Here is a 27,816-nt window from a genome sequence, read left to right as displayed (position 1 = left end):
TACGCGTCTGGAGCCTGTGCTCCGCAACAAGAGAGGCCCCAATAGTAAGAGGCCCACGCACCGTGATGAAGAGTGGCCCCCGCTTGCCACAACTAGAGAAAGCCCTCGCACAGAAACGAAGACCCAACACAGCAAAAAGTAATTAATTAATTAACTCCTACCCCCAACATCTTTAAAAAAAAAATGAAAATGCCAGTTCACAAATGAGGAACACTACAAGAAATTATTCATCTAAATTTTATGGGATCTCATTGTGAGAAAAGTCTCCATTGCAAGACCTCATAGCACACATACCTGTAATTGGAATCTTCAATATTTTGCTGACATCGACCATGAAAATATATGTTTCCAAAATGGTACAGTTGTCCAAATTAATCCAGTCTTCAAGAATAATTTTCTGTTTTCTATTCCAAGCATAATGTTCTTCTTTCACTTACACTAATTAATGAGGAGGCCTCTGTAGTTGTCTTTGTGGCCAAGTCAGGGTAAATGTGATTTCACACAGACTCGAACTCACTTTGCCAGGCTGAGTATCTCTGAGTCAGATTTTTTGCTGAAGGCTTGGTGTGGGCCAGCACATCCAAAAAGTCAGCAGTGGTCACTGTATCCAGCTGGATCCCAGGTAAACTGCTGCTCTCTAGACAAAAAAGAGGAACAGCACAACAGTCTACCTAGTGGTGATCAATGCTCTTGAAACATTGATAGACCTTCTTTCAAGACAATGCACAATGCAGCATTCTTAACGGTTAATGCAGCAACGGGCGAGACTGACGAGGGCTGGGGAAAAAGTCTTTAATGTGCAACTCAGCCCCTGAAGCCCATACACAAAATGGGACTTGAATGTATCATTATGACGTGTTATTTAATATTTACATAGTGCCACAAATGGATCCAGCCCAACATAGTGTGCCAGCGAAATAAAAGCCCGAGCCCTAAGGAGTTTATCATCTGGGGGCAAAGTTGATCCGAAACAGAACGGCAGAGGAGGAAGGAGTTGGGTGCAGAAGGAGGATTTTTGACCAAAGAATGAGTGCCAGTGTAACAAGCCACAGAGAACAGGGGCAAGGTGCCACCTGCTGGTGAAAGCCCCATTTTTAAAAACATTTCTCTCCCGGAGCACCTTGGCTGTCATCCTCACCATACCTGACTGCTGATTTTCAAGGGCATTGAAGATCTTCCTCACAGGCCGCATGGCTGCTTCCCTGCAGACTAGCTTGATGTCCGAGCCCGAGTAGCCCTCCATCTCCTGAAACAGCCGCAAACCCAGCCATTAGGCAGCAGGCAGAATGCTGGTGGTGGTTACATTCTTAGAGGCAGGACAGGGTGTCAGAGCCCCTGTTTGGATTCTGTATCCGTCACCCATGGACACTATATAAAGATTCCCAGATAAATAGTGTTTAGGGGGAGAGAGGCTGCTAACGTGTTTGGATAACCTAAGGATCTGGGCCACAAACAACTTCCTAACACCATCCAAACGTAGGTGGTGAGATGCTGGTGACGACTGGCCCACCCAAGCCAGCCTAATGGGGCCCTTGTGCCCAAATTCAAGGATGGCAAAATTTGGTAGACACTTCTGTTTTTGTCAATAGGATTATAACCTGCCTTTAAGGAACCTCAGAGAACATCACATTCAAGTGTCCTCTCAAGGAGGCAATGACAGCAGTGGGCATGGGGGTAACATGCTTTTCCTTTTGTGAAAGACTTGCATTTAATCATCACAGCAATCCTCTATGGCCTGTTACCCATTTTACAGATGAAGAAGCTGAGGCTCAGAGAGCAAGTGACTTCCTTGATGGCACACAGTTAATAAGTGGCAGGGCCAGAATCTGACCATAGGTCCTCTGAGTCTAAACCCTATTCCACTTTATCACATCTCTGCTTGAATGTTCCCGAGGGACAAAGAGCTTGGTCTTTCATGAAGGAGAGGCCCGTTGCGCTTGTTGGGGCAGCTTGGATCTTTTCTAAGTGACTCGAGGTTCTGAACAGCTGAGAAGACGGTCACGGGGCGGGCCCTGGGCCTAGGCGCCTCCCCAGGCAGCTCACCCTGCTCAGCAGGCTGTACTCCAGCTCCGCGCGCAGCTCCAGGGCACAGCTCCTGCTCACGGGCGGCAGCCAGTGGTGGATCATGGCCTGCCTGGCCTCCTGGCTTGGGAGGTCCACCAGAATCCTCTTCTCCAGGCGCCGCAACATGGCACAGTCTAGCTCCCTGAGTCACGTCCAAAACACAGGAACTGGTTGGGGCAGTAACTCACTTCTTAAGCAACAACTATATTTGAAGAACAAATTTAGCAGGAACCAATCCTGCATCTTAACTGTTACTCTACATCTATGTCTGAGTGGGTAGGACCATTACTTCATGTTGTTTGGGAGAAACAAATGGTTAAAAAGAAGAAAAAAAGAAAGGAGAGATAGGGAGGGAGGGAGGAAGGAAGGAAGAAAAAGAGAAAGGAAATATACATCCCCCAGATACCTCATGTGAAGGAGGTAGTTTTAGGTGACTTAATTTGAGGGGGAATAAATCCAGCTAACAGCAACCAAACGTGAGCATTCCCACTGCAGTTGTAACATCAATTATTCAACCTGACCCTGCCAACGAGTACCTTGTTCCTGACATAACTTGGGCACTCTGGGAAGTGCGCTAATTCTTCAAAAACTCTCGTATTCTCTGGAGTGAATGACTATCTCACTCCATTGCTCTGGTGAAGTAACGTGTGAATGCTCCCTCCTGGCGCCCAGTGCAAATGTGGCCCTTTGAAACACTCATTCCTGGCCTCCCAAAACACTGTCGGCCAGGTTTATGCACTTTGCATCTGCAAGCCATTTCCTTATATTTCTTAATATAAAAATTTCAAGCAAATAGAAAAGTAGAATAAAACAACAAATATCCACATACCTACCATCTTGATTCAACAACAGTTAACATTTTGCCATATCTGCTTCATGCGTATTTATCTATTCTTGTTAAATTATTTCAATGTAAATTACATCATGAAACCCCACCCCCCAATGCTTCAGTATGCATTTCCCAAAAAAGGGACATTTCCTTATATAAGCATAATACCATTATGACACTAACAGAATTCACACAGATTGAATAATATGTCTAATGCCCATTCCATAGTAAAATCTCTCCAATCAGCCCCAAAATATCTTTTACAGTTTTCCCAACCAACATTCAATCAAGGATTATGCACTACATATGATTATGTCTCTTAAATCTCATAATCCAAAGCAGTCTCCTTGCCTTGGCCCCTTTTTGAATAGGTAAGGCTAGTTGTACGATGTCCCACATTCTGGATTCGTCTGATGTTTTCCTCATGGTATCAGGTAACTGGTTCCTGTATCTCCTGTCCTCCAAGATGGAAGTTAGACCTCAAAGCTTAATCGGAATCAGGATAAATATTTTTGGCAAGTATATTTCATAGATAATATGTTTTCGCGTTCATTACATTGGAATCCAATGTTGGTGTGCCTCACTGCTAGTGATGTGATGTTTAATTACTGAGATCATCTGGTGACCACAGCTCTCTTCACTGGACGATCTCTCAAGCTTCTCTTTGTAACGGGTAAATATTCTACATACAGTACCTTGGCACCATGGGAATACCCCTTTCCCCATCCCTTTCAACTAGTGGTTTTAGCATCTGTTGATGATCTTTGAATCAACTGTTTCATGAGAGTGGTGCAAAATGGTGATTTAAAACTTTTTTCCATTCCAAATGATTATGTAGAATTACTATGTAAAGTAGAGCTTTCCCTCATTAACTGGGGCTCTTTGGTTACCTTGAGTTACCATTCCTATTAAAAACAGATCATTTTTGAGTGTGAGTTTGTGAACCCTTTTTATGTTAAAATTTCAAGCTCTTAGACAGGAGGGAAATATCTCTTTGATTTTCTAGCACAGAAATTAGGAAATGCCCGTGTGCTGGTCTGGCTTAGCCGATAATAAAGAGTAACAGTGAAAAGCATCATCACCAGATTTTCTCACTCATAAAGATACCGAGAATTTCCAAAGCACCCTCCCTTTTTTCTTATTCTGAATCTATGTCATGATATTTCCTTTAAATTGAAAACATGAAAATACCCTTCCAGGGAGCATATCTGAACCCTAAACTGGAGCGACCAGGTTTCTTAAAAGATTGTGTCTTTCCTTTACCTATTATTCCTCCCGTCCTGAGCTGAGAACCCACTCCAGGGCTGCTTTCCCGGCAATAAAAAGTACCTATTTCTTTTTTGCATTTGCTTTGTTCTTTATCAGCTTCACCCTGTTGAAATTCATCTCATCAGAGACAGCCACCTGCACAACCACGCCCCCTCTCAGGGCCAACATTTATATTCCAGACACAGGGTTGAGGGAACTTTGCAGAGCTCTAGGAAATTATTTTTTACATCTGAAATATTAATAAAAGCTCGTGCTTAAATAGCACTCACCAGGTGGCACGTACCGTTTCAAGCATTTTTCAGATATTAATTCTCAGAACCTACCTATGAGGTAGGTAATATCTTTGTTTAAGATGAGGAAACTGAGGCATAGAGGTCGAGTAGCTTGCCTGAGGTCAAGGCTAGTGAATGGCGGCCCTGAACTTGAACCCGAACAGTGAGACTCTGGAGACTGTGCCTCAGTAACTGGCCTGATACTAGCACAGTAACAGCAGGGAGACCCCAAGTCACATCACGGTGAAATCTCAGAACCCTGAGAACGAACAAAGGATCATAAAAGCTTCCAGCAGGTTGCATCCAATGAATGGAGAATAAGATTTCTCATCATCAATGTGAGATATTAAAAGAAAATAGAGCAATGCCTTCAAAATTCTGAGGAAAAATAATTATTTATAACTAGTTATTTTTGGCTGCGTTGGGTCTCTGTTGCTGCGCGCGGGCTTTCTCTAGTTGCGGCAAGCAGGGGCTACTCTTCGTTGCAGTGTGCAGGCTTCTTATTGCAGTGGTTTCTCTTGTTGCAAAGCACGGGCTCTGAGCACGCGGGCTTCAGCAGTTGTGGCACGCGGGCTCAGTAGTTGTGGCTCGTGGGCTCTAGAGCACAGGCTCAGTAGTTGTGGCGCACGGGCTTAGTTGCTCCGTGGCACGTGGGATCTTCCTGGACCAGGGATTGAACCCATGTCCCCTGCATTGGCATGTGCATTCTTAAGCACTGTGCCACCAGGGAAGTCCAGGAAAAATAATTTCCAGTGTAGAAATCTGTATCTTGATCAAACCATCAATTAAGTGGGAGGATAGAATAAAGACATTCTCAATATGCAGAGCCTAAAAAATATTACCTCCCATGTACCCTTTATCGGGAAAGTACTAGAGGACCAAAGGGAGAGAGAAACCAAACCAAAGGGCCACATGGGCTCCAAGAAACGGAGGGTCTGACACAGAGAGAGAAGGAAACCTCCAGGATGACGCAGGGGGTGCCTAGGGTGCAGAGGACAATCCGCTCATTTTGGAGAAGGAGAGAAGGCTCTGGAAGATGTGCCTCCAAGAAGATAAACTTGACTGAACACCTGGTATGTCTGAGTAAATCCAAAGCTGTTTTAGACAGTCAGCAGAGAGATGGGCCTCGATTAGTGGCAGGAGGAGGTGAGTGAGGGGGGACGAAAGGAGGGGGTCAGGGAGATATAGAGAAGAGACACCATTAGACTCACATTTAGGAATTCGGTCCAGCAACATTGCCCACCCGCCAAGTGTATTGTCACTGCTGAGTCTCCGATACACAGAAAGGAATATGACAAACTCCTTACTTCAATGTAAATAATAGGCAATAACTGGGAGGTTTGGGCCTTGGACTGCAGGAATGTTGGTCCTGTAAACTTTAAAAATGAAATAAGACTTGGGAACCTGAAGCTAAAACCAGGAAGGAAGAGAGAATAAGCTGGGGAAATGGCAGTGCTGGGTTGATGAGCAGTTGCCGTATTTCCCCCAAGGCCTTTCCTTGGACCAGCTGCCCCTCCTGAAAGGGCAGGGGCTGCAGAAGGAGGACTCTTTGGTGGGAGCACCTCTGGTCTCTTCATCCCAGCCAGGGGGACTGCTTATTGAAAGGAAGACCAGATCCCCGAATGCCCTAGGAAAATGCAGGCAGGCAGAGGGAGGTGGGAAAACAATCCCTCACTATAGATGATTGTATTGATCAGCTAATGCCCTAAGGCAAGAGATTTACCTCAAAACTGCTTGTGGGCACAAAATAAGTGCAACTCTCTGACAGCCAGGCCTGATTAATGCACTTTTAATGACATCAATAATTATAATCATACAAGGGAGGAAACAAAGGACAAATGGAATGTACCCAGGAATCATTCTTTATGCCAATATATTTACGTGAAAAAATTTAAACTGCGGCAACCAGAAAACACTCCCTTTAGCTGCTACATTTTGATTTTCACACCCAAGTTATTCTGTTCTCACATCTCCTTCATCTTGGTCATTTGGTACTTCCATCACCTCGAAGGTCAAAAGCAACCAGCAAGAGTGACTGTGACACAGTGAGGGCTCACAGACCTCACAGCCTGGCCACTGGACCGGTGCCCGCTGCTATATACAAGGTGGCAGCGCCCACTGGTCACCTAGACAGCTTGCATGGGCCACGAGGCCTTGCACTTGAGCACCTGGGCTCCCGCGCCAAATCTTCGGGGCCCTTCCTCAGCCCCTGGCCTGTCTCCCCTGTTAAACCATGTTGTTCCTGGGATAATGATCATTCCAAATTTTACAGAATTTGGAAATCAAACATAATTCTAGTTTGTTCATTCCATAGTGAAAACATTAAGTTCAAACCATCTCAGTGTGACAAGAGAAAAGCAACCTTCAGTTTTGTAGGCAAAGTCTTTGCAGTATGTCCCTAACCAACGTGAAGTCAGAGATCGTGGCAATCCTTGAAAAGCAGATTCAGGAATTGTATTCTTTGGTAGATGACAGGGAGTCAATGAATAAAGCGCTGAAGTTTACTTTGTCTCCTGCACTGAGCTCTGTGTAAGTTGACTCCTACCTACACTTCCCACCTGGGCCAAAGTGCTCTGTCGGCCGTTATCTAAATCTACATTTTGCCATCCTAGTTGAGCATGTACTCAGGTCATTTTCTTTACTAGTAACTTCCAGTTGGTCTACCAAGAGCCAGGTCCTTTTCACAGGTCCAGTGCAAGTGCTCTCTACCCCCTTTTCTTTTAAATATCTTTAATCAGAAATGGCCTCTTCCCGATATAATTTTATTCTACTTATTGTCTGTACCAGCCACATGGCTGGCTGTATCCTCACTTCTTAGTTACTTGCGTTTATATCTCATCCATTGTCCCATCAGATAGCCAGCCTCTAGAGGCCAAGGATCATGGACCATATATCTTGGGTTCCCCCTCCTTCCATCATGCAGAATACTCACAGTAGGTACTCAATAGATACTACTTGAGTGAATGAATAAACTTTCAGTTCAGGGCTACTGGCTTCATGTAAGTGATCTGCTTCCTTAAAGCCCAGTCTTTATTTACAAAGGTAAATCTGCTTTGTTGAAAATTAGCATTTTATAAGCATCATTAGTTCGAATTAACAGAGAAAACAAGCATCAACTTGGGAATAAAGCATCCTATTTTCATCTTTAGTAAAAAAAAAAAAAAAAAAAACACGGAAATGATGATTCAGCTCACTTGGCTGGGCAGTGCTTTTGAAGATGAGGTGAGAGATGTAGTCTCCATAGGGGGCCTCTCATCTCCAGAGACTGCACTTCTCATTCTGAAGAGTGAGCTCACAAGCAAGAGACAAGGGGATCCAACAGGAGAGCCATCAGTTCAGTCTATGTCCTACTGATGTTAGGGTAAGAGCATCACATATTTATAATAAAGAATGACAATTACTTCGAGTTACTAGAATACCAACAAGGAGATATATTCCTATTACTCTTGCCAGAAAATGTCTGACCAATAATTGAGAGAAGAAATGGGAATCTTCTTTTTCCAGCAAAATGATGAACTAGATATTCAGAAATCTCTTGTTATAAAGCCACTTTAAAAGCTCAGTGAATTATAGGAATCACTTTTGGTATACACAACAAATGAGTCCACAGGAAGCAGCAAAATTCTCAAGCCCTAAAAATGAAGAGGAAGCCAAAAATCAAGACTGGGCAGCTGAAATTGAAGCTGTGGCTGAGTGTTTGCCTCTTAGTTACAAAAAAAAGTTTGGATTTTAAAGTCTACCTGTGGCATAGCATAGAAGCCCTTGGGCCCATTCAAGATAGTAGGTAGAAACAAGGCCCATCACGTAAAACAAAAAACCAGATGGCACATCCTCTATGAAAGGATGGGTTAGAAAAATATCCCCACTAGCAATGGAAAGAACCAAGGGAATCTGTCTTATACTTTGGGGTGGGAAAAAGTCTTCACTGATAATTCAGAATCCAACCTACCCTCACTGGCATGGATGAAGAAACCCTATGCTAAGAAATTAGCTTACAGTTGTCCAAAGCCTGTCAGACATAAATTTTCTGTGAAAGGACATGTGTAAGACTCTCACAGATAGAGTTCCCCTCACTAAATGTAAGCCCACCATCCCAAATTCTGAAACATATAACGAACCACCAAGAATGAGAGTCTGCAGAAGAAACTAAGAACAGAATTAAACTCCACTGATACAGACGATAAAATAATTGTGTTTAAGATGTATAAAATGATAGAAGAGGGAATCAAAACTATGAGAGAGACTCGCTTCTGGCCAAGATGGAGTAGCCCATCCTTCTCTAGTCCACCCACTACTACTAAAATTCATTGCATGTAATACAGCTTCTAAACCTAGGAAGACACTGGAAAGAAGGAGGATGAGGGGCTAGGGAGCGGGGGACATGAGGAACGAACGACAGGGCAGTGTTCTCAGGTTTCTGTTTTGCCTCCCTCAGACCTCCCACACGGGGCGCTGGAGAAGCCCGCTGACAAACTGCTAACAGGCACAGACAGAAGCCTCAAGAAAAGCTCATTCTCTCTAACAAAAGGCTGGGAAGAGCAGGTCCACCAGGACACAAAGCCTTTTTGATAATACCTGCCCTACCCCAGCTAAACGTCAGAGGGAAAACTGCCCCCCACAGAGTGTCTGTGCTGGGAGTCATGGTGGAAGGAGCTTGGTCCAATGCACTGGTGCCATATTAAAACCCTCAAGAAAAAGAAAAGTCAAATAAATTAAGGCCCACCCATACGTGGGATTCTATATGGAATTAGGTAGATTTTCAAAGTTGTCCACAATGTATTAAGTGAAAGAAAAAAACAGGCCACAGAACAAAATAATATGTATCCATGAACGTTCACATTCTTGTTTCTGTGTGTGGGGCGTGGGGTGGTGTCTGCGGGTACAGTTATAGGGGACTGTGCACTTTCAAGCAACCCCAAAGCATATAAAATATGACTTTTATAATGAACATGTATTATTCTTCTAAATAGCCAAAATGGTGAAAATGATTTCCCTCTTGGGGAAAAAAATTACCACAGAAGGATACAAAGGCAACAAATGATAGCACATAACCAAACCATTTTCACCATTAGGGTATATACAAAGATGATAATACTTATGTCACAGTGGTGAAATTATGAGTAGTTTTTCCCTAATTCTCAAATTTTCTATAAAACGGTCGTGTTAATTTTATACGTCTTAAAATTTGGTTTTAGAATTACAGCTCACATGTCAACCTGCACCCTGTTAAGATAAAGTAATGCCACAGCAGGCCAGGCCGCAATCAATTTATGTCTGATGAAACCAAAGAACTGAGAAGGTGTGAATGGGGCAAGGGCAAGGTTACTCCTAGTAACCTCCTGCCCAGTCAGTCCTGGGCCTGCCCCGCTGCACCTACCAAATCCTGCACCACACACTTTTTTCCTGGTTGTGTCAGAATCACCCATCAACCACATATGGAGGATCATGAACTTCATATCATTGTACAGGTTAGTGAAGCTTTGTATGGAGAGAAGCAATTTCAAGCAAAGCAATTTGACCACTGGTAGGCATGGACATACTATTGCTAAAAAACAAAATTCAAATGAGTAAATTTAAAGATCTAATTGGCTTTGTTCAATGATTCAGGAATCCAGGAGCATCCCATCTAGCAAACAGAAAGGAGCTCTGAAGACATGTACAAAATGCAAAATGTTTTATAGGCAGAAGGAGACGCAACAAGAAGGTTATGAGCAAAGAGTGGATTGTTTTGGGTAAGGTCACCTTCTTTTGGGGAACAGCAGAGTCTACCCAGTGGACTACCTCACTAGTACTGACGAGGTAATTCCAGACTGACTGGTTAAGATTACATTCCTGGGAGAGGCTGAAACTGCTATTAGGTTAAGTATTGACTCTCAGTTTGATGATGTGGGCTTAGAACAAGTGACTTCATTTGGGGCCTGCTGTCCCTTTTTTAAAATGATAAAAGATTTTAAAAGCCTGAAAGCATGATTGAATGCTATTGCAATGAGCGATGCAATTATCAGATCAGAGTGAGTTAATGCAAACCACCGTTTCCCGAAAGGTTTTCAAATAGAACATTGGTCTTATGAGATGCTCCTTAAGGAAGGGATTCTGGGGTCAAATAAATATGGAATGTACTGCTTTCTCATAGCTTTTCTTGGAGAGTCACAACACACAATAGCATCTTAAAGGCACTGAGAACTCCTGCCAGGGTGGAAATCAGTTGAACTGTAACTCAGTATCTCTGAGTTAAATTAGATCCCACTAGATCCCATTTTTTGGATAATGACCTGTGGGGAACCATTCTTGGAGAAATGTTGATCTAGAGGGTAATGATAGTCAAGGCACGAGGCCAAAAGGTAGGACCTCAGAGAGCACAGCTTCTCCCTAGAGCCCAGGAGACACATGGAGCTACTGCGGAAAAACCCAGGGTTATGTCTGCTGACCCCTTCAATCACATGTATACACGTCTATAGGAATCTCACGCCAGACAGGACAGAGCCCATATGGGAAGAAGTCAGTTTACATGGGTACATTCTTCCACATTCCCAGTGCCAGAATCTCTAGGATCTTATGCTTTCTTTACATATTAAGATTTTTTTTTTTTTAAATCCAGAGTGTGGTCATACTAGGTGGATGATTTTTAAAAGGGACAGTGAAATGTCTAGCCCTTTTGCAAATAACAAGGAAAAGATGAGTTTCAACACGCTTCACACATACAATTTTTAAACCTTCTTTGTACAAACTATCATCAAGTTTAGTAGACATCTAAAGATGGCATTTGCCTTAATAGCCCTGTTCAGTATTTTGTTTCCCTCTGTACTCCTAGGCCTGAGTTTGTGAATACTCAACAATACTAACTGTGCTTGTTAAACATTTCTTTCATGGCTATTACTTTAAGTGGTATATTAAATATGCAACATATGTTATTCTCCTCATTGCAAATTTACACATCAAATGACACAGATGAGGGCTTCCCTGGTGGCGCAGTGGTTGAGAGTCCATCTGCCGATGCAGGGGACATGGGTTCGTGCCGTGGTCTGGGAAGATCCCACATGCCACGGAGCGGCTGGGCCCGTGAGCCATAGCCGCTGAGCCTGCGCGTCCGGAGCCTGTGCTCCGCTACGGGAGAGGCCACAACAGTGAGAGGCCCGCGTACTGCAAAAAACAAACAAACAAACAAAAAAAACAACTAAAAAAAAAAATGACACAGATGAGCTGTTATTCCTTGCTTCCTTCTTGTCCTTTCTGTGATGCTATAGATCAAGGAAGGAGGTCCTCGGAGGAGAAGCACTGAGTAAACCAAGATGCTGCACGCCACCTCACTGCTGAGAAGGGAGAAAATGACTAGCCCTTTGAGACAGAATGGATTTGTCTAGGGAGAGTGATAAGTTAACAAGCAGTAGGTGATAGCCTAATGCCTTGGAAGATGCTGTAGATAAGAAATACCACTAACCAACCATAAAGAATTTCTTTGGGGATTTTACGACTAGATTTTTACATAGTTTGGTATAATTTAGTTATTTCCCCAACAAGCATAGATTGCTTGAATCAGATAAGTTTATTCCCTCATCTAAGACCCTGAAGCCAAAATAAAGGTCTGTCTCAATACTCTTTTTTTTTGGTCCCAATACTCTTGATAAAAATATATCATTTCCTAATTTAAGGACTTGGACAGTATGTAGCAAAATACTTAAAAATAAAAACTATGCCCTTTCATACAGCAATCCTACTTCCAGAAATCTGTACTTAAGAAATAACTAGATTTTGGTCAAAGATTTTTATTCAAGGAAGTTCATTTCAGTGTTATTTATAATAGAGAAAGTTGGGAGCATCATTTATGTTCAACAGGAAAGGAATGATTAACTAAATTGTGGTATATTCACATGTGGGAATTTTGGGCAGCCATTACAAAATCCAATTTTCAAGGATTATTTAATGACGTTGGAAATGTTCTTACTATAATGTTAAGTAATGAAAGCAGGACCCTGGTGGGAATACAAAATGTAAAACCTCTATGGAGGGAAATTTGGCATTCTCTACTATAATTTCATGCACATTAACCCCTTGACCCAGCAATTCTACTTCCAGGAACCTTCCCCAAAGATACACTGGCAAACACGCAAAGTGATATATGCACACCATTACTCATTGCAACATTACTTATAAGAGCAAAAGAGTAGCAACAGCCCCAATGCCCATCAGTAGGTGACGGGGGTAGATTATCATACGAACAAGATGGAATACACGCAGCTACAAAGGGAAGGAGGGAGAACTTTCTGTACTTATTTGGAAAGATCTCCAGAACATTTTGTTATGGAAAAAATAAAAATACAGAACAATTTCTATAATATACCGCTTTTTGTGTAAGTAAACCAAGTTATTTTATGGAGTTCTTAAAAAAAACTTGACAGTTTATTTGTGGAGGATGTGACAGTCTGTCTCTAAATAATGTCTTTCTAAATAATGTCTGTCATTCCTTCCATTAGTCCAGTGAGCCTCAGCCGGGGGTAATTTTGCCCCCCTCCCTGGGGAACATCTGGCAATGTCTGGAGACCTATTTGGTGGTCACAACGGGGGGTGATGCTACCAGCATCTAGCGGGGAGAGACCAGGGATGCTGCTCAGCATGGTACAGCGCACAGGAGGCCCCACAGCAAAGAATTCTCTGGCCCCAAATGTCAAGAGTGCTGAAGATGAAAAATCCAGAATTAGCTCTTCCATCTTAGTTATGCCAGGTCTGTACCATTTTCTTCATCAAAATGTTACTGTTATGATAGGTTTGGTATTATTACTGAAAATTCTGTCATAGTCACAAATATAAAATATATCTACATATGAGGATAAAGTGAGTAACAATTATATTAATGTTGTTAAGAACTAAAATGTTCACAATTAGAGAAAAGACACAAATATAAAATCAAATACTTTAAAAACCTTGTAATCTTAAATTTGAGTGGTAAATATTAGTATGAACTCATCATTTGCCTCTTTTTAAAACTAGGTATGTATTTCCTAGCTCTGCCCAATCAAAAGGCCAGGAAGCAATGATAATCCAGTAGCAAGGAACACCCATAACTGTGAGACTGTGATCTCTAAATAGTATTTTCCATTAAAGGGAACCAGGGCTCTGTGAATCAATGGCTGATTCCAGGTCTGGAGCAGAATATTCAAATTGAGCCTGGGTCACCTTGTGCAAATGACAAAGGAGCTTGGCCCTGCCACACCTAACAGAAGGGGAAGCTAAGAAATAGAATCCAAAAGTTGGGGTTCTGTTATGAAAGTAGAAGGATGAAGTAAATATTGGGAGGCAGGGGCTTCCCTGGTGGCGCAGTGGTTGAGTCCGCCTGCCGATGCAGGGGACACGGGTTCGTGCCCCGGTCCGGGAGGATCCCATATGCCGCGGAGCGGCTGGGCCCGTGAACCGTGGCCGCTGAGCCTGCGTGTCCGGAGCCTGTGCTCCGCAACGGGAGAGGCCACAGGGGTGAGATGCCCGCGTACCGCAAAAAAAAAAAAAAAAAAAAAAAATATTGGGAGGCAGTTATCAATCTCTGCCACAGCAGCATGGGGGCTGACAGTCAGGCTCTGGATCTGCCTGTCCAGTACAGTAGCTGCCGACCACACGTGGCTACTGGGCACGTGAAGCAAGCCTAGTCCAAACTGAAGCATGCCCTAAGTATAAAGTGTACACTGGATTTCAAAGATTTAGTATGAAAAAGGGAATGTAAATATCACAATAATGTTTATATTGATTATATATGGAAATGATAGTATTTTACATATACTGGGTTAAATAAAATATGTTATCAAAATTGCATATTATCTGTTTCTTTTGATAATTTTTAATGTGGCTACTAGAAATTTTTTAAGTATGTGTGCCTCACATTATATTTCTATTAGACAGCGTTGCTCTAGAAAAACCAGTTACAGGGTCTTCTGAAAGGCTCGGAGCTTGGGAAATGGGACAGACATGGGAAGTTTAGCAAAGGCATGGAGAAAGAGGAACAAAAAATTCAGAGAGGGAGGGAGGGAGGGAGGGAGGGAAGACAGACTAGTGGCCACAGAAGAAAATATCTACAAATCTGATAGAGGACGAAACAAATCTTATAACTCAATAATTTAAAAACGGACAAAGGATTTGAAAAGACATTTCACCAAAGAAGATATGCAACTGGCCAATAGGTACACGAAAAGATGCTCAATATCACTAGTCATCATGGAAATGCAAATCAAAGAGAGGAGATACCACTGCTCATCCACTAGGATGACTATAATCAAAACGACAGAGAATATCAAGTGTTGATGAGGATGTGACGAAATTGGAACTTTCATCCATGGCTAGTAAGAATGTAAAATGGTGCAGCCACTTTGGAAAACAGATTGGTCGCTCCTCAATTAAACATAGAGTTACCATAATAATTGCACTCAGAGGTATAAAAACAGGCAAATCTATAGAAACAGAAAATAGATTAGTGGTTGCTTAGTGCTGGGGGTGGGAGATGGGGATGACTGCTAATGGGTACAGGGTGTCTTTTCAAGGTAAAGAAAAATATTCTAAAATTGATTGTAGTGACGATTGTATAATCATATAAATATAAATATAGCTAAAACCATGAATTGTACACATTAAATGGTGAATTGTATGGTATGTGAGCGATATCTCAATAAAGCTGTAAAAAAAAACTAATGATGTTATACCAAACAAGTCATGAGATCATAGTGAGAGAGAGAGAGAGAGAGAGAGAGAGAGGGAGAGAAAGAGAGAAAGAGAGAGGGAGGGAGGGAGGGAGGGAGACTGACTCATTGGTTACCACTGGAGGTTGCTAGGGCACAACTCATGACTCTAAAAATCAAAGAGAAAGAATTCTGATTTTCAAGTATGAACTACATTTCAGGGTAACCAAATAACCCTATTGGATGGACCAAAGTTCTACGGTAGAGAATAATTCCAGCTATCAATCAGAAGGAATGATAGACTCACACCTCTAGTGAAATAAGTGATTCAGGCAAAGATCATCAATGGATGCTACAACCATTGACGGGAACTACAGAGCAGAGGAACCTGGCTGACACACCTGAACCCAATGATCAATCCTGGTACCACCACAGGCGGGACAACAGGGCACTACATGCTTCTGCATGTGATGCAATGTGATGTACTCAGCATCATGTATGAAGTATGTCGCCAAAAAATTATATTAATCCTGAATCGAATCTAATCAATCTAACTTTTAGTCTAGAGTAATTATAAGGGTAAGAAGAACTAGCTAAGTATTACCATGAGCATACAATGAGCCACATCCAGAAAGTTTAGACTCTGCAGGACAACCTCCCTAGCAATCAAGTCAATAGCAAGTGGGGGAAAAAAAGAGGGAGTCTGTTCTAGATTAAAAGATACTTAAGAGAACAACTAATTACAAAATGCAAATCTTGTTTGGTTACCAGTTCAGTAAGCCAACTGTAAAAAGACGTTTTTGGAACAATATGGGAAATCCGAATATAAACTGGGTATTAGAGGATACTAAGCAATTACTGTTAATTTTGTTGGGGTTGATAATGACACTGTGATAATGTAAGAAAACGTCCTTATTTTTTTTAAAGATGTATGCTGAAGTATATATATGTGAGAAATAACATAAGAATCTAGGATACAGTTTAAAATGTTGCGGCAAAACAAGAGAGGAGGCAGCAATAGATTAAATCAATTGGGCAAGATGCTACTTATGGAAACTAGAAAATGGTGGGTTCATTGTGCTCTTTTCTCTTTAGTGTTTGTCTAGAATTTTTCATCATAAAAAGTTTTTTTTTCAACCCAGCGATGTTCAAGAATGGGTAGGACTTACCGGTTCCCAGATATGCTGAAAGGATGCAATCTGTGATGTCAAGGAATCCAAGCTCAAAAGCACATATGTATTTGCCATTTGACATGACGAGAGGCAATTCTTTCAGAAAAACCCTTCTAGGCTTCTTTATTTTTGATTGCTTACTAGCTCTTTGTTTTTCCTCTCTGAACCATTTTATGTGAGGTTTCCCAACAACTGATCACCTCAGGGAAACTGCGGCAGCACTATAACCTCCTCAGCTAAGCCCTAGGTTTCGCTGGGAGGTAAGGGCTCTCTATTCCTCCCTGCGGGGCACAGCTTTCCCCCAGTTTTCCCCCACCCTCCTTAGCTGACTCTCACGGTCCCCCTGGGTCATAGGTAAAGAGGTTATGATCAACCCTCTTTCAAACAGGTGAAGGAATGGAGATTCTTTCTCTAAAGGATTTCACCGCCACATTTAAATGATGGTTCTCTGTGTGGATTCAACTTTAACATTGTGTGTAAACACCTCTCTTCACAATGTAAAATGCTGATCACCTTAGCACATTAGAAAAGTCTTATAAATTTGCGAAGAGTTGAAGCTGGGTTGAAATTATGAATATAGTTAAAATAACAGATTACACATGAACATCATCACCTCTTGCCAGTGACGACTTCTCTGGGAGCCTAGATGATCAGCGTGCACAGGCAGAAGGGTGTCTCTTTTCACCTTGGAATGTAGAAACAGAAATGGGCGAGGTAGGGGGAAGGGGAAGAGTGTCACGAGTCCCAGCTCTGCTGCAAATAGGATGTTGACTTTGGGTGGACTGACCTCCCTTGACCTTGGTACCCACTCTGCAAATGGCAAGAGCAGCATTTCCTTATCTGGCTCCTGTCTTATCTGCAGCTCAAAAGAAACAAGGTATGTGAAAATATTCTTGTAACTATAAAGGGATTATAATTATTTTTTAAAATATTCTCTCCAAGTAGATATTATTTTTCTCTAGTCAACATCTCTTATTTCCCAATTCTGCTTCTGGAATTGGTCTTAAACCACTCTGGGATACAGTCTGAATAACAGACTCTGAGAGTAGATTATATTTTCAATTAGATATTATTTAGCTTCCTATTTACTGCGCAACATTAAGGTAAAGATTTTCCTCCCAACTTAAAGTTTAATTTTAACATGTTAAAATCCAAACATGTTATTTCTGGAATATTCTTTGAGTCCTGCAGATTTTAGTATTTTACAGTTCTCTGCCAAACCCCTGCTTAAACACAGTTAATAATTTGGCTTTAAACTCAGCATGTCCATTTTAAATATTGTCAGTGGTAGCCCTGGCCTATGTTCCTTCTGTTCAGGCAGATTCTTTCACGGTACAAGTAGCAAGGATTGAGGACTTGACCAGGAAAGCCTTCAGCTTAAACTTCCAGGGCTGGAACCAAACAAGAGGACTTTTCCTGAAGTGCTCAGTATAATATCTTCATCTGTACTCAGTGGCTCATGAAAATGCCTTCAGAATGTACTCTCTAGATCTCTTACCATGGCAGGTTGGAGGCTGCTAAGACAAACACGAGATCCTCGGAGCGGGCCAGCCCATCCATCTGCACCAGTAACTCAGTCTTCATCCGCAGGCTTCCTTCGTGCTCTCCCCTAGAGAAAGACGAGAAGGTGAGATGCTCCCAAGAGGCAGAGTCTTTGCTTCCACGACCAGAGTGACACTCACAGCAAGGACTCAGTGACGGCAGACCGGGTTCCCTTCTGACAACTAACCCCTTCCCTGCCGCATTCTCAGCAGCTACTCATCCCAGGGTTGGAGAAAAGAAGCAATTGGTACTACTTTCAAACAGTAACAGAAAGGAAGTAAATGAACATAATCATGATATTGAAAAGAAAAACAGAGGTTGACAATGAACCAGAAAATAACTGAAGGGGAGACAGTGGCACTAGTAGATTAAAAAAGGCAGCCCCACTGTGTCTACCTGCCGTATCATTTACCCTTTTAAAAAATGGCTTCATTGAGAATAATCCTTTTCATTTATATAGCAGGCATGAAAGTACTTTACACACACTATTTCTTTTAGTATAATGTATGGACATAAACTGTCCAAGAAGAGATGAACCACAACACAGTATTTCATTCTCTTCTAATAAGAGACAAGATAATGACACGGAAACTAGGCTTTCCTTGCACAGCGGAATAGAGGCAGTTTTCTGTGCAAATTCATCCTCTGATTTTCCCACCACCCTCACTGCTGAGACCCTCCAGCCAAGAAAGAGATCACTACACCATAGGACGAGCACAATCAAAACTGGCTCAAAGTCCTGACCAGCTCCAGCAGGCTCTCATGTAGATCAAGTTAAAAGGACAAAAAAGTGCCTTTCTAGCACAACACAACATTCAGTTTCTCATCTCTGCCTGTATATGGTGGCAGCCCAAATTAGGCTTATGGGTTTTTTAGGAAATGTGCCCCTTTCGATCTAAGAGGAAACACAAATATCGTTATATATTTATCTAACATTTACACATAATTACTATTCTTTTAACATAACATGACCCCCAAAGTCTTCAGACCACCTGCCCTTATTCCCTTATCCTTTGAAGACTCTCGTTTTAGTGTTTAACTTCCAGACAAGGAAACTGACACACTCAAGGCTGGTAGATGAAGTTTCCAAGGTAGCTCAATCAAAGCTGTGGAGGGCCCTGGGGATGGAGATGGGCAGAGTGCATGTAAGGGTGAGTGTCACTGCAGTAAGGCAGGCCAGGAGCACAGGGCATTGCAGAGGAAGTGACCACTAGGGCAGCCTGGTGGGCTCCCAGCTAGGCCCCCGTGCAGCTGCCTGTTCCTGCCAGGCCCCCTTTGGAGAGGCAGATCACCTAGCCTGGGGCTGGCTAGCACCCATGAAGCCATAGAAACAGTTGCATTTCAATCAACGACATGAATCCCATGCATCTTGGATGCATCTTGATGGTTGTTTTTCTCTGCTGGGAAAATGGTTTTTAATAAGTAAAATTTCATAAATTATATTCTAGTTATACTTCCAACAAGATAATTGTTTACTTTTTATTAATATTAGTTCTGCCTTGATGATAGACCATTAGAAGCCATCAATAAATGCAGCTGTGTTGAGTTTTCCCTGAGAGCTGTTTTTTCAAGCCAGGGATACAAAGTTTAGTAAAAAGTTTCAAAGAAAAACACCTCTGATGAAGACAGAAAGGTGTTCTTAAAACACGCACACACACACACACACACACACACACACACACATACACACACAACCTCATTACAGTCTGAGATGTGTTCTGCCTGCTGGGGACATTAGTGGACACTTAATCTTTAGAGATAATATATGTGACATATTTAAAATCGGTCCGGCTGAGCCACAGTCTGGTGTCACAGAGAAGTGGCGGCTTCCCTGGCCTCACATGCCTTGTCCAGGGCTGCCTCTCAGGGCTTAGCCCTTGGCAGCCCCGTTCCCCCCAGGCAGCCCCTCTGCCTCCAGGGGAGGTGTTCACAGGCAGCTATTTCGAGCCAGCAGGATGGTTATGGCAGCCTGGGATCGGGGCTGGGTGATCTTCAGGCCTGAAATCCACTCTGTGGGGAAAGGGCAAGGGAGGATGACATTTCCTCTGGTTATAAAAACTACTTAAATCAGCTATTCAGTTAACATGATCTAATTTAAAGACCTTTCCGTGTGTCTGCAGAAAATCTGTGGGCTTATTAATAGGCTCATTCTGCTGGTAAATGTCGATGGGCTTCCGACCGTCAAACACACTAACGAGAGGGGAGAAGTGATGACCAAAAAAACCCTGTCTGTTACCCAGGAGCCGTGCCTCTCTGACTCATCACTGACTCCAGCTCGTCCAGGAAGATGGTGGAGGGAGCGTGATAGCGGGCAAGTTCAAATAACACCTGGGTAAGAGAAAAGCAACCACTTGTTAATTCATATACTTAAAGTTCTCAGATGCTCCCACAGATTAAAAGCTTAGGATAGCTGTAATATTAAGCATTTATGCTTCACTTTGTTATTTCACAATAACTTTATAATCGTTACAGTTACTTCTCCCTAGCACTACCCCATGGTCCTATTATTTCCATTTACCACTTGGTAAAATTACAGCCAGAGAGAATAAGTGGTTAGCTCAAGGTTATTAATCATAGGATTTCCCTGGTGGCGCAGTGCTTAAGAATCCACCTGCCAACGCAGGGGGACACAGGTTCAATCCCTGGTCTGGGAAGATCCCACATGCCGTGGAGCAACTAAGCCTGTGCGCCACAACTACTGAGCCTGCACTCTTAAGCCCACGAGCCACAACTACTGAGCCCGCGTGCCACAACTACTGAAGCCCATGCGCCTAGAGCCCGTGCTCCGCCACAAGCGAAGCTACCACAATGAGAAGCCCACGCACTGCAATGAAGAGTAGCCCCCGCTCGCCACAGCTAGAGAAAGCCTACGCGCAGCAACGAAGACCCAACACAGCCAAAACTAAATAAATAAAAATAAATAAATTTACTTTTAAAAGTTACTAATCATAAATGGGAGAGCTTAAGATAAAACTCAGTTCCTGAACTTTGTTAGTTGGTTTGTTAGCTAATTTGTTAGTTAACCCTTGAGACCCCCTGCCAATAACATGTTCCACGTGGACACAAAAGCCTTGGAATACGTAAAATCAGTTAATAATTTTTCTTCCCTTACCACTTAGAGACAATAAGGTTATTCTCAGAAGGAAGAACTGCAGAGAAAGGATAGAGTTCCAGTCATGGGCAACAAGACCAAAGAATTTTGCCCTTTCTGCTCCCCAAATGACTCCACGGGGTCCCCAACACTGCTGTTTGGTAGGCTCAGGTACTTGAAGGCAATTCCCAATTGAATAAAATGTTTCATTCCATAATAAAATATTATAGACTGAATAAGAACAGGAAAGCAACCAGCAAAAGAACAGCCATAAAAACAAAATCGAGAGCTCTAAAGGGAGATGTGGTGGTGATGAAAAGAGTATAAAAAACTATACCTTTTTTAAAAAAAACCCTGAAACTAATCTCTTGAGCACCATATACAATTCTTCCCTGGTTGATCAGAGAAAGCATTAGAGATTTAGAAAAGAATAGGTGTTCTTTAATAGGCATAGGAGATTTATTCTCTGTGTCACTTAGCACTAGCAAAGCATCACAGAATAAATAAGAGGGGAAGGGCTCAGAAAAGGCCAGATTGTGGTTTTCATAGTAGTAGCAGGTCGTCCCTTACAGGCCTCCCTGTCACTGAATGGGAAACTCCTCACCTTCACCGCTGCTTGTGTGTGTGGTCCCTCCATGCTCATGCGCAAGTGTTTTCCTTTCACAGAATCCTATTTCTGGCTCAGCCCAGTGAGCTTAAGAGAACAGTGTCAATGCCGGGACACTCATCACAAATGTTTTGTAGACACAACAGAGACCAACTCATTAGCAGCAGGTAATTTGTCTTCCTGTCACAAAAAGAAAAGCTCAAATATACCTGGTATTAAGGATGATTACAACAGCAGCAATCTACCCAATGAAAAATGGCATATTAGAACACTTTTACACGTTTTTAAGGAGCTCCCCAAAGTGCAGAGAGACCAACAGCCTCGATAAGACCAAACATCCTGCTGGAAGGAGAACCACGTCTGGAGCCTATGTCTCCACATGGACCACACCACTACCCTTCCACTGCCAGAGAATATATAGAACCCTGGGTAAGTGCTTGGGAAGCATTAGTCTAAAATTTTCAGAAGTTCTTGGAGGAAGTTAAATCACACAACTGGGTGAGGGTGGAATGTTGAAAGATGTAAGCAACAACAGGTGTGTGCGTTTGCTAACGAGACCACTCAGCTCCTCAATAGCATCCACTCCTAGGAGACATGAACATTAGGAGGGGAGGGAGAAACGTAACCAAGGGCTCCCTATAAATAACTCTTCAACTGGAATAGAAAGAGAAGCAAATGGTAGGAAAGCGACTCTGATTTAGGGGAAGGCCTTGAAGGGCTTTCTTTATCTGAAAGCTTCACTGTAAGAATCTTGACAGCATGACCAAGGTTTTCCAGGTGAGGCTCTTTCCAGGAGCTCAGAAAATAAGAGTAATTTCTGAAAGGACAGAAGATAAGATCCTTCCAGATTAGCATTAGCAGAGTTATCTGGTTTCCTTTTTGTTTAAAATTAATTAATTACTTTATTTATTTATTTTATTTTGGGCTGTGTTGGGTCTTCGTTGCTGCATGCGGGCTTTCTCTGGTTGCGGTGAGCGGGGGCTACTCTTTGTTGTGGTGCAAGGGCTTCTCCCTGCGGTGACTTCTCTTGTTGCAGAGCCCGGGCTCTAGACTCGCGGGCTTCAGTAGTTGCAGCACGCAGGCTCAGCAGTTGTGGCTCATGAGCTCTAGAGCACAGGCTCAGTAGTTGTGGCTCACGGGCTTAGTTGTTCTGCAGCATATGGGATCTTCCCGGACCAGGGCTCAGAACCCGTGTCCCCTGCACTGGGCAGGCGGATTCTTAACCACTATGCCACCAGGGAAGTCCTGTTTTCCTTTTGAATTATTTTTTAATATCCAAAAAATGTATTTCATAGAAAATAAGAAATATGAATATCTTCTAAACCTATAGAAAGATGCTCAAATTCATTCAGAATGAAAGAAATGCATGTTTGAGCACTTAAATATTACTTTCACTATCAGACTGGCAAAGATTTTTAAATTTGGGTACTACATGGTGTTGGCCAGGGTGTGAGGAAGCAAACACACACACCACTGATGGGAATGTAAGCTGGTGCAACCCTGTCGGCAGGGAATTTGGCAATCAGTGGTTTTCTTTCCTTCTGACCCAGCAACTCTACTTCTAAGAAATTGTCCTACACTACACTATATGCAAAGACACGTGTATAGAAAGACTCTTCACTGTAGCTTTCTTCATAATAGCAAGAGACTGGAAACAACCTAAATGTGTATTAAGAAAAGATTGGTTAAACACGTTTTGGTACAACCATGCAATGAAGTGTCATGCAGACATATTAAAAACATGTTCTGTCTATCTATAATAGTGTGGAACAATATCCAAGTTACATTGTTAAGTGTGAAAAAACCCACAAGGTACAGAAGAGTATGTGTGCTATGTTCCTACTTGTATCTTAAAAGGAGGGAGATCGAGATACAGTTGTTGATGTTAATGTAGATATAAATAAGTGTTCTGGAAAGCAATTGTAGTAGTTTCCTCCAGGGAGAGGGCTCAGGGGTCTTTTTTACTATTTTTTTCAGAAAGACTACTTTTTTTTCTTTGGCTGCATTGGGTCTTCATTACTGCACCTGGGCTTTCTGGCTTTCTGGCTTTCTCTAGTTGCGGCGAGTCGGGGCTACTCTTCCAGGGGGTCCTCTTCGTTGCCATGCATGGGCTTCTAATTGCGGTGGCTTCTCTTGTTGCAGAGCATGGGCTCTAGGTGCGCGGGCTTCAGTAGTTGTGGCACACGGGCTCAGTAGTCGTGGCTCGCGGGCTCCAGAGCACAGGCTCAGTAGTTGTGGTGCACGGGCTTAGTGGCTCTGTGGCATGTGGGATCTTTCCGGGCCAGGGATTGAACCTGTGTCCCCTGCATTGGCAGGTGGATTCTTAACCACTGCGCCACCAGGGAAGTCCCTGAAAGGCTACTTTTTAAATGTATGGTAAAGGAAGGGGAAAAAATTGAGGGCGGAATCATTTCCTAACTCTTAGAAGTCTAGCAAAACAATACTGAAGCAGAGGAAAACTTGAGTTAAATAAAATGCTCACACAGAATGGATCATTCTAGTTAAATGACTTTTCCGGCTATTCAACATTAAACAAGAAAGTCCATTTAGTTTAAATCTTTGTTAGGAATATTCATTAGGGCTTCCCTGGTGGCGCAGTGGTTGAGAGTCCGCCTGCCGATGCAGGCGACACGGGCTCGTGCCCCGGTCCAGGAAGATCCCACATTCCGCGGAGCGGCTAGGCCCGTGAGCCATGGCCGCTGGGCCTGCGTGTCCAGAGCCTGTGCTCCGCAGCGGGAGAGGCCACAGCAGTGAGAGGCCCGCATACCGCAAAAACAAAACAAAACAAAACAAAACCCAGAATATTCATTAAACATCTGAATTTCTTCTTTGCCTGGGTGAGTCTTGTCCAGGGAATTTCCTCCCAGCACCTTGCAGTGTTTTGTGCTCATAGTTCAAAACACCACTTTTCATAACAGGAGATGAATCTAAACTGATTCTGGGGGCACCTTGTAAGTTTTGTTGTTCCTCATCACGCAGAAATGGAATGTTAAAGAGAAAAGTCTTCAGGCTGATAAGAATTCTAGTTTGTTGGATTTAAGCTAATTGAAATCTAGCTAACTAGAATCACATGGAACCCATAAATTTAGGAGTAGCTAAAATTAAACCCTGTCTGGCACTGAGTTAGACTCAAGATGAAGAACAATGAAATAAAAGATGTCAACATAGATTTCCATGAATTACAATCTGGTAGGGGTGATAAGAATTTATAAAAACTTACACATGAGAAGTAACTTGAGAACAATCACAAAGTAATAAGTAATAGGTTATTTTAGGTAAATCAATCCTTTAAAAATATTTTATTATCACTTCCTAATAAGCCACAATATTTTGAAAATAAGTCTATCCAAAGTAATGTAATTTAAGCATAATATTTTAGAGTAATTTCTTTTCAGAAAATATATATTTACATCCACTTTGTATTGATTACTTATCAGCCATCCTACAGAGCGCAATAGTTTAACAGGATTTCTAAGCAGGACCTACCTTACACTGAGGCATGAATCAAAAAACAAGTGTTCTCATAAGGTGACTGGAAGATATAGTAAAATTTTATAATATAAAATGTATCATATACTATGAATGAGATATTGTAAAGATGGAAACAAGCTCTTAAGGGAAGAAAAAAATCCCTACAGGCTATGGGCTCTGCAAAGGAAAGTTGCTCAGAGCACCTGAAAGAATAATTAAGTTTTAAGTTTCTTGATTCTTCCTTAGAGTATCTAGTATAGGGACTAGCATAACATAGTAGCCTCTCAATAAATGTTAACTAAATATACTGCACATGCTTCTTGAATGAAGAAATAATAGACCACTTCAGAGACAATTTTTTTCCAGCTTCTATTCCCAAGTCGCATGAATTGCAAAAGGGCTGTTGGTCAAATTCCCAAAGGAAGGGAGATCATGTTTGATGATAGGGGCATGACTGATAGCCACATATAGTAGTCAATCTACCTCCCAGGTTTTTGGTAATTAAGATCCAGGATAAATTTGAACATACAAATCACTTAAAACAAATAAGATATAACCTCATTTTGTACCACGGTATTTTGCCAGAACTTATTCTAAAAAACCAAAATCAAGAATCCCTACCCGAACAAGTTTTTCTGAATCCCCTCTCCATTTGCTTACGATGGTAGATGCAGAAATATTAAAGAAGGTTGTTTTGCATTCCGTAGCCACAGCTTTGGCCAGCAAAGTCTTTCCTGTACCTAGAATCACATGTGGGTAAAATATATGAGCGGTCCTCGAGCTCCATTCCTCTGCCTGCAGACAGAAGGCAGTCACACAAGCAAAACAGGAGGTGGTTACTCAGCAAGCACTGCCCCAGCCCTGACAGGACAGATGGGGCAACTCGTCCTCTGCACACACGCTTCATACCAAGGCCAAAACAGAAAGCCCTTTACCTGGAGGTCCGTAGAGCAGCAGTCCTTTCCAGGGGGAAAGGATTCCTGTAAACAGCTGTGGGTACTATGGGAGCAAGGAACAAGGATGAGGTTTAGTATCTGTACGTCAGCCTGCGCGCCCTGAGCTCAGGCAAGCTAGGGGAGCTAGGGTGAAACACACGCAACTCTGTGTCAGGTCCTCCTTTTTTTTTTTTTTTTTCCGGTACGCGGGCCTCTCAGTATTGCGGCCTCTCCTGTTGCGGAGCACAGGCTCCAGACGCGCAGGCTCAGTGGCCATGGCTCACGGGCCCAGCCGCTCCGCGGCATGTGGGATCTTCCCGGACCGGGGCACGAACCCGTGTCCCCTGCATCAGCAGGCGGACTCTCAACAACTGCGCCACCAGGGAAGCCCAGGCCCTCCTTTTTTTAAGGCTGGCTTTTTCCTTCTCTCTCTCTCTCTCTCTCTTTCTCTTTCTCTCTCTCTCTCTCTCTCTTATATATATATATATATATATATATATATATATATATATATATATATATATATATATATATATATATATATATATATATATATATATCTTACTTATCCCAATTTTACTTTCACACTTGATAGGATGCATGGCTTAATTTTTGTCACTTTTTAAAAGAGCAGTTATTTTAAGGAGAAGAAAGGCATATGTAGGTACTTTTCTCTCCGTTGCAATAGTCATTTCTCACGTGCATAACATTATTTCCCCCAGAGTTCGACATATATGCAGAGCATCTGGCAATCTTTTGAATGTTGTGAAGCAGGTATGCTCTTTAAGATACATACTAGAACCAACATACAAAAGTGTATGTGAATAAAGCTCAAAGCTATGGTGAAGCCTGATTTGGAAGTTGCGAACATTCAGCGCAGAATACATTATGAGACACTGACTTCAAACAGGACATGCGTGGCCTTTCAGTGAGTCTCTCCCATTAGTTCAAACTCAAGCCATCTGGAGTTGATAGAGGACCAAGGAGAAGGAAAAATAATAGTAAAATTATAACTAGCTATTAGTTTCTTGCTGATGCTAATGTCAAAATGTTGACATCATGTGGAACTTCTAATACCATGGAGATAACACAACCAGAGAGTCTGATTGGGCAGTTCTATTCTTTCGTACAAGAAGTCTTGTACAATAGAGCCACTCAGAGGAAATAGGGAATAAATACATTTCTACTAATTCTGAATACCAGTATATTTCTTACTCCCATGTCTGAACACAGGAAGGAAGAAAGGGAAGACAGTCCAAATTTACTGATTTTGTCCCATTCAAAACGAAGCATCCAAAAATCAGGGGCTGCAAGGGCCCAGTGGTAAGAATAAATAGGTTATTCAATAAAGTAAATCTGTAATCCTAACTGCAGGAGATTACAAAAAATGGCCACAAATTATTTGCAGCTCCTTCCACCAAGAGGCAGAGGATATCTGTCTATTGCTTGAATCTGGATTTTGCCTTGTGAATTTGGCCAGTGGGACATTAGCAAATAGAAGAAGAGACTTGAAAATAGAGACGAGCAAATATACAGAATATAAGAAGAGACACGGGAAAGGCTCACAGATTGGGTCCTGCCCTTTCTTGCTTCTATCTGGGAACTCTCTGCACCATGTGAGCAAGACTTGGGCTCTCCTGCCAGAGGACGAGAGGCAGAGAGAGGCCTCAGCTGCCCTGGTGATCCCAGCTTTCACAGCTTTTCCAGCTTTTCCAGCCACCCTGGCTGATGCCCCAGACGTGTGAGTGAGCCCAACCAACATCATGTGGAAAAGAGCCCAGCTGGCCCAGCTAAGCCCAGCCCAAAGAGCCCACCCACAGAATTGCAAACAAATAAATGATTGTCATTCTAAGGCACTAAGTGTTGGGGTGGTCTGTTATACAGCAAAAGCCATGTGGTACACTGACCT

General features: G+C 42.5%; 1 protein-coding gene across 2 annotated transcripts in view; it reads right to left on the bottom strand.

Moving 5' to 3' along the window:
- Positions 1 to 246: 246 nt before the first annotated feature.
- The window catches only part of KATNAL2 (katanin catalytic subunit A1 like 2), a 40,106-nt gene continuing 12,536 nt past the window's right edge, over positions 247 to 27,816 (bottom strand). For both annotated transcript variants that reach the window (XM_024734708.1, XM_024734709.1), the window contains exons 8-14: positions 25,908 to 25,971; positions 25,594 to 25,712; positions 20,040 to 20,131; positions 17,760 to 17,870; positions 2,044 to 2,206; positions 1,144 to 1,246; positions 247 to 637 (exon numbers count right to left, since the gene is read on the bottom strand). In XM_024734708.1, coding sequence (XP_024590476.1) covers positions 498 to 637; positions 1,144 to 1,246; positions 2,044 to 2,206; positions 17,760 to 17,870; positions 20,040 to 20,131; positions 25,594 to 25,712; positions 25,908 to 25,971 — 792 coding nt within the window. In that variant the 3' untranslated portion in view covers positions 247 to 497. The remainder of the gene's footprint in view (positions 638 to 1,143; positions 1,247 to 2,043; positions 2,207 to 17,759; positions 17,871 to 20,039; positions 20,132 to 25,593; positions 25,713 to 25,907; positions 25,972 to 27,816) is intronic.

Source organism: Neophocaena asiaeorientalis, unplaced genomic scaffold, assembly GCF_003031525.2.
Source record: "Neophocaena asiaeorientalis asiaeorientalis breed wild unplaced genomic scaffold, Neophocaena_asiaeorientalis_V1.1 scaffold322, whole genome shotgun sequence".
Classification (NCBI taxonomy): domain Eukaryota; kingdom Metazoa; phylum Chordata; class Mammalia; order Artiodactyla; family Phocoenidae; genus Neophocaena; species Neophocaena asiaeorientalis.
The sequence above is the reverse complement of the archived record's forward strand: the minus strand, read 5'-3'. Positions and strand labels throughout refer to the sequence as shown.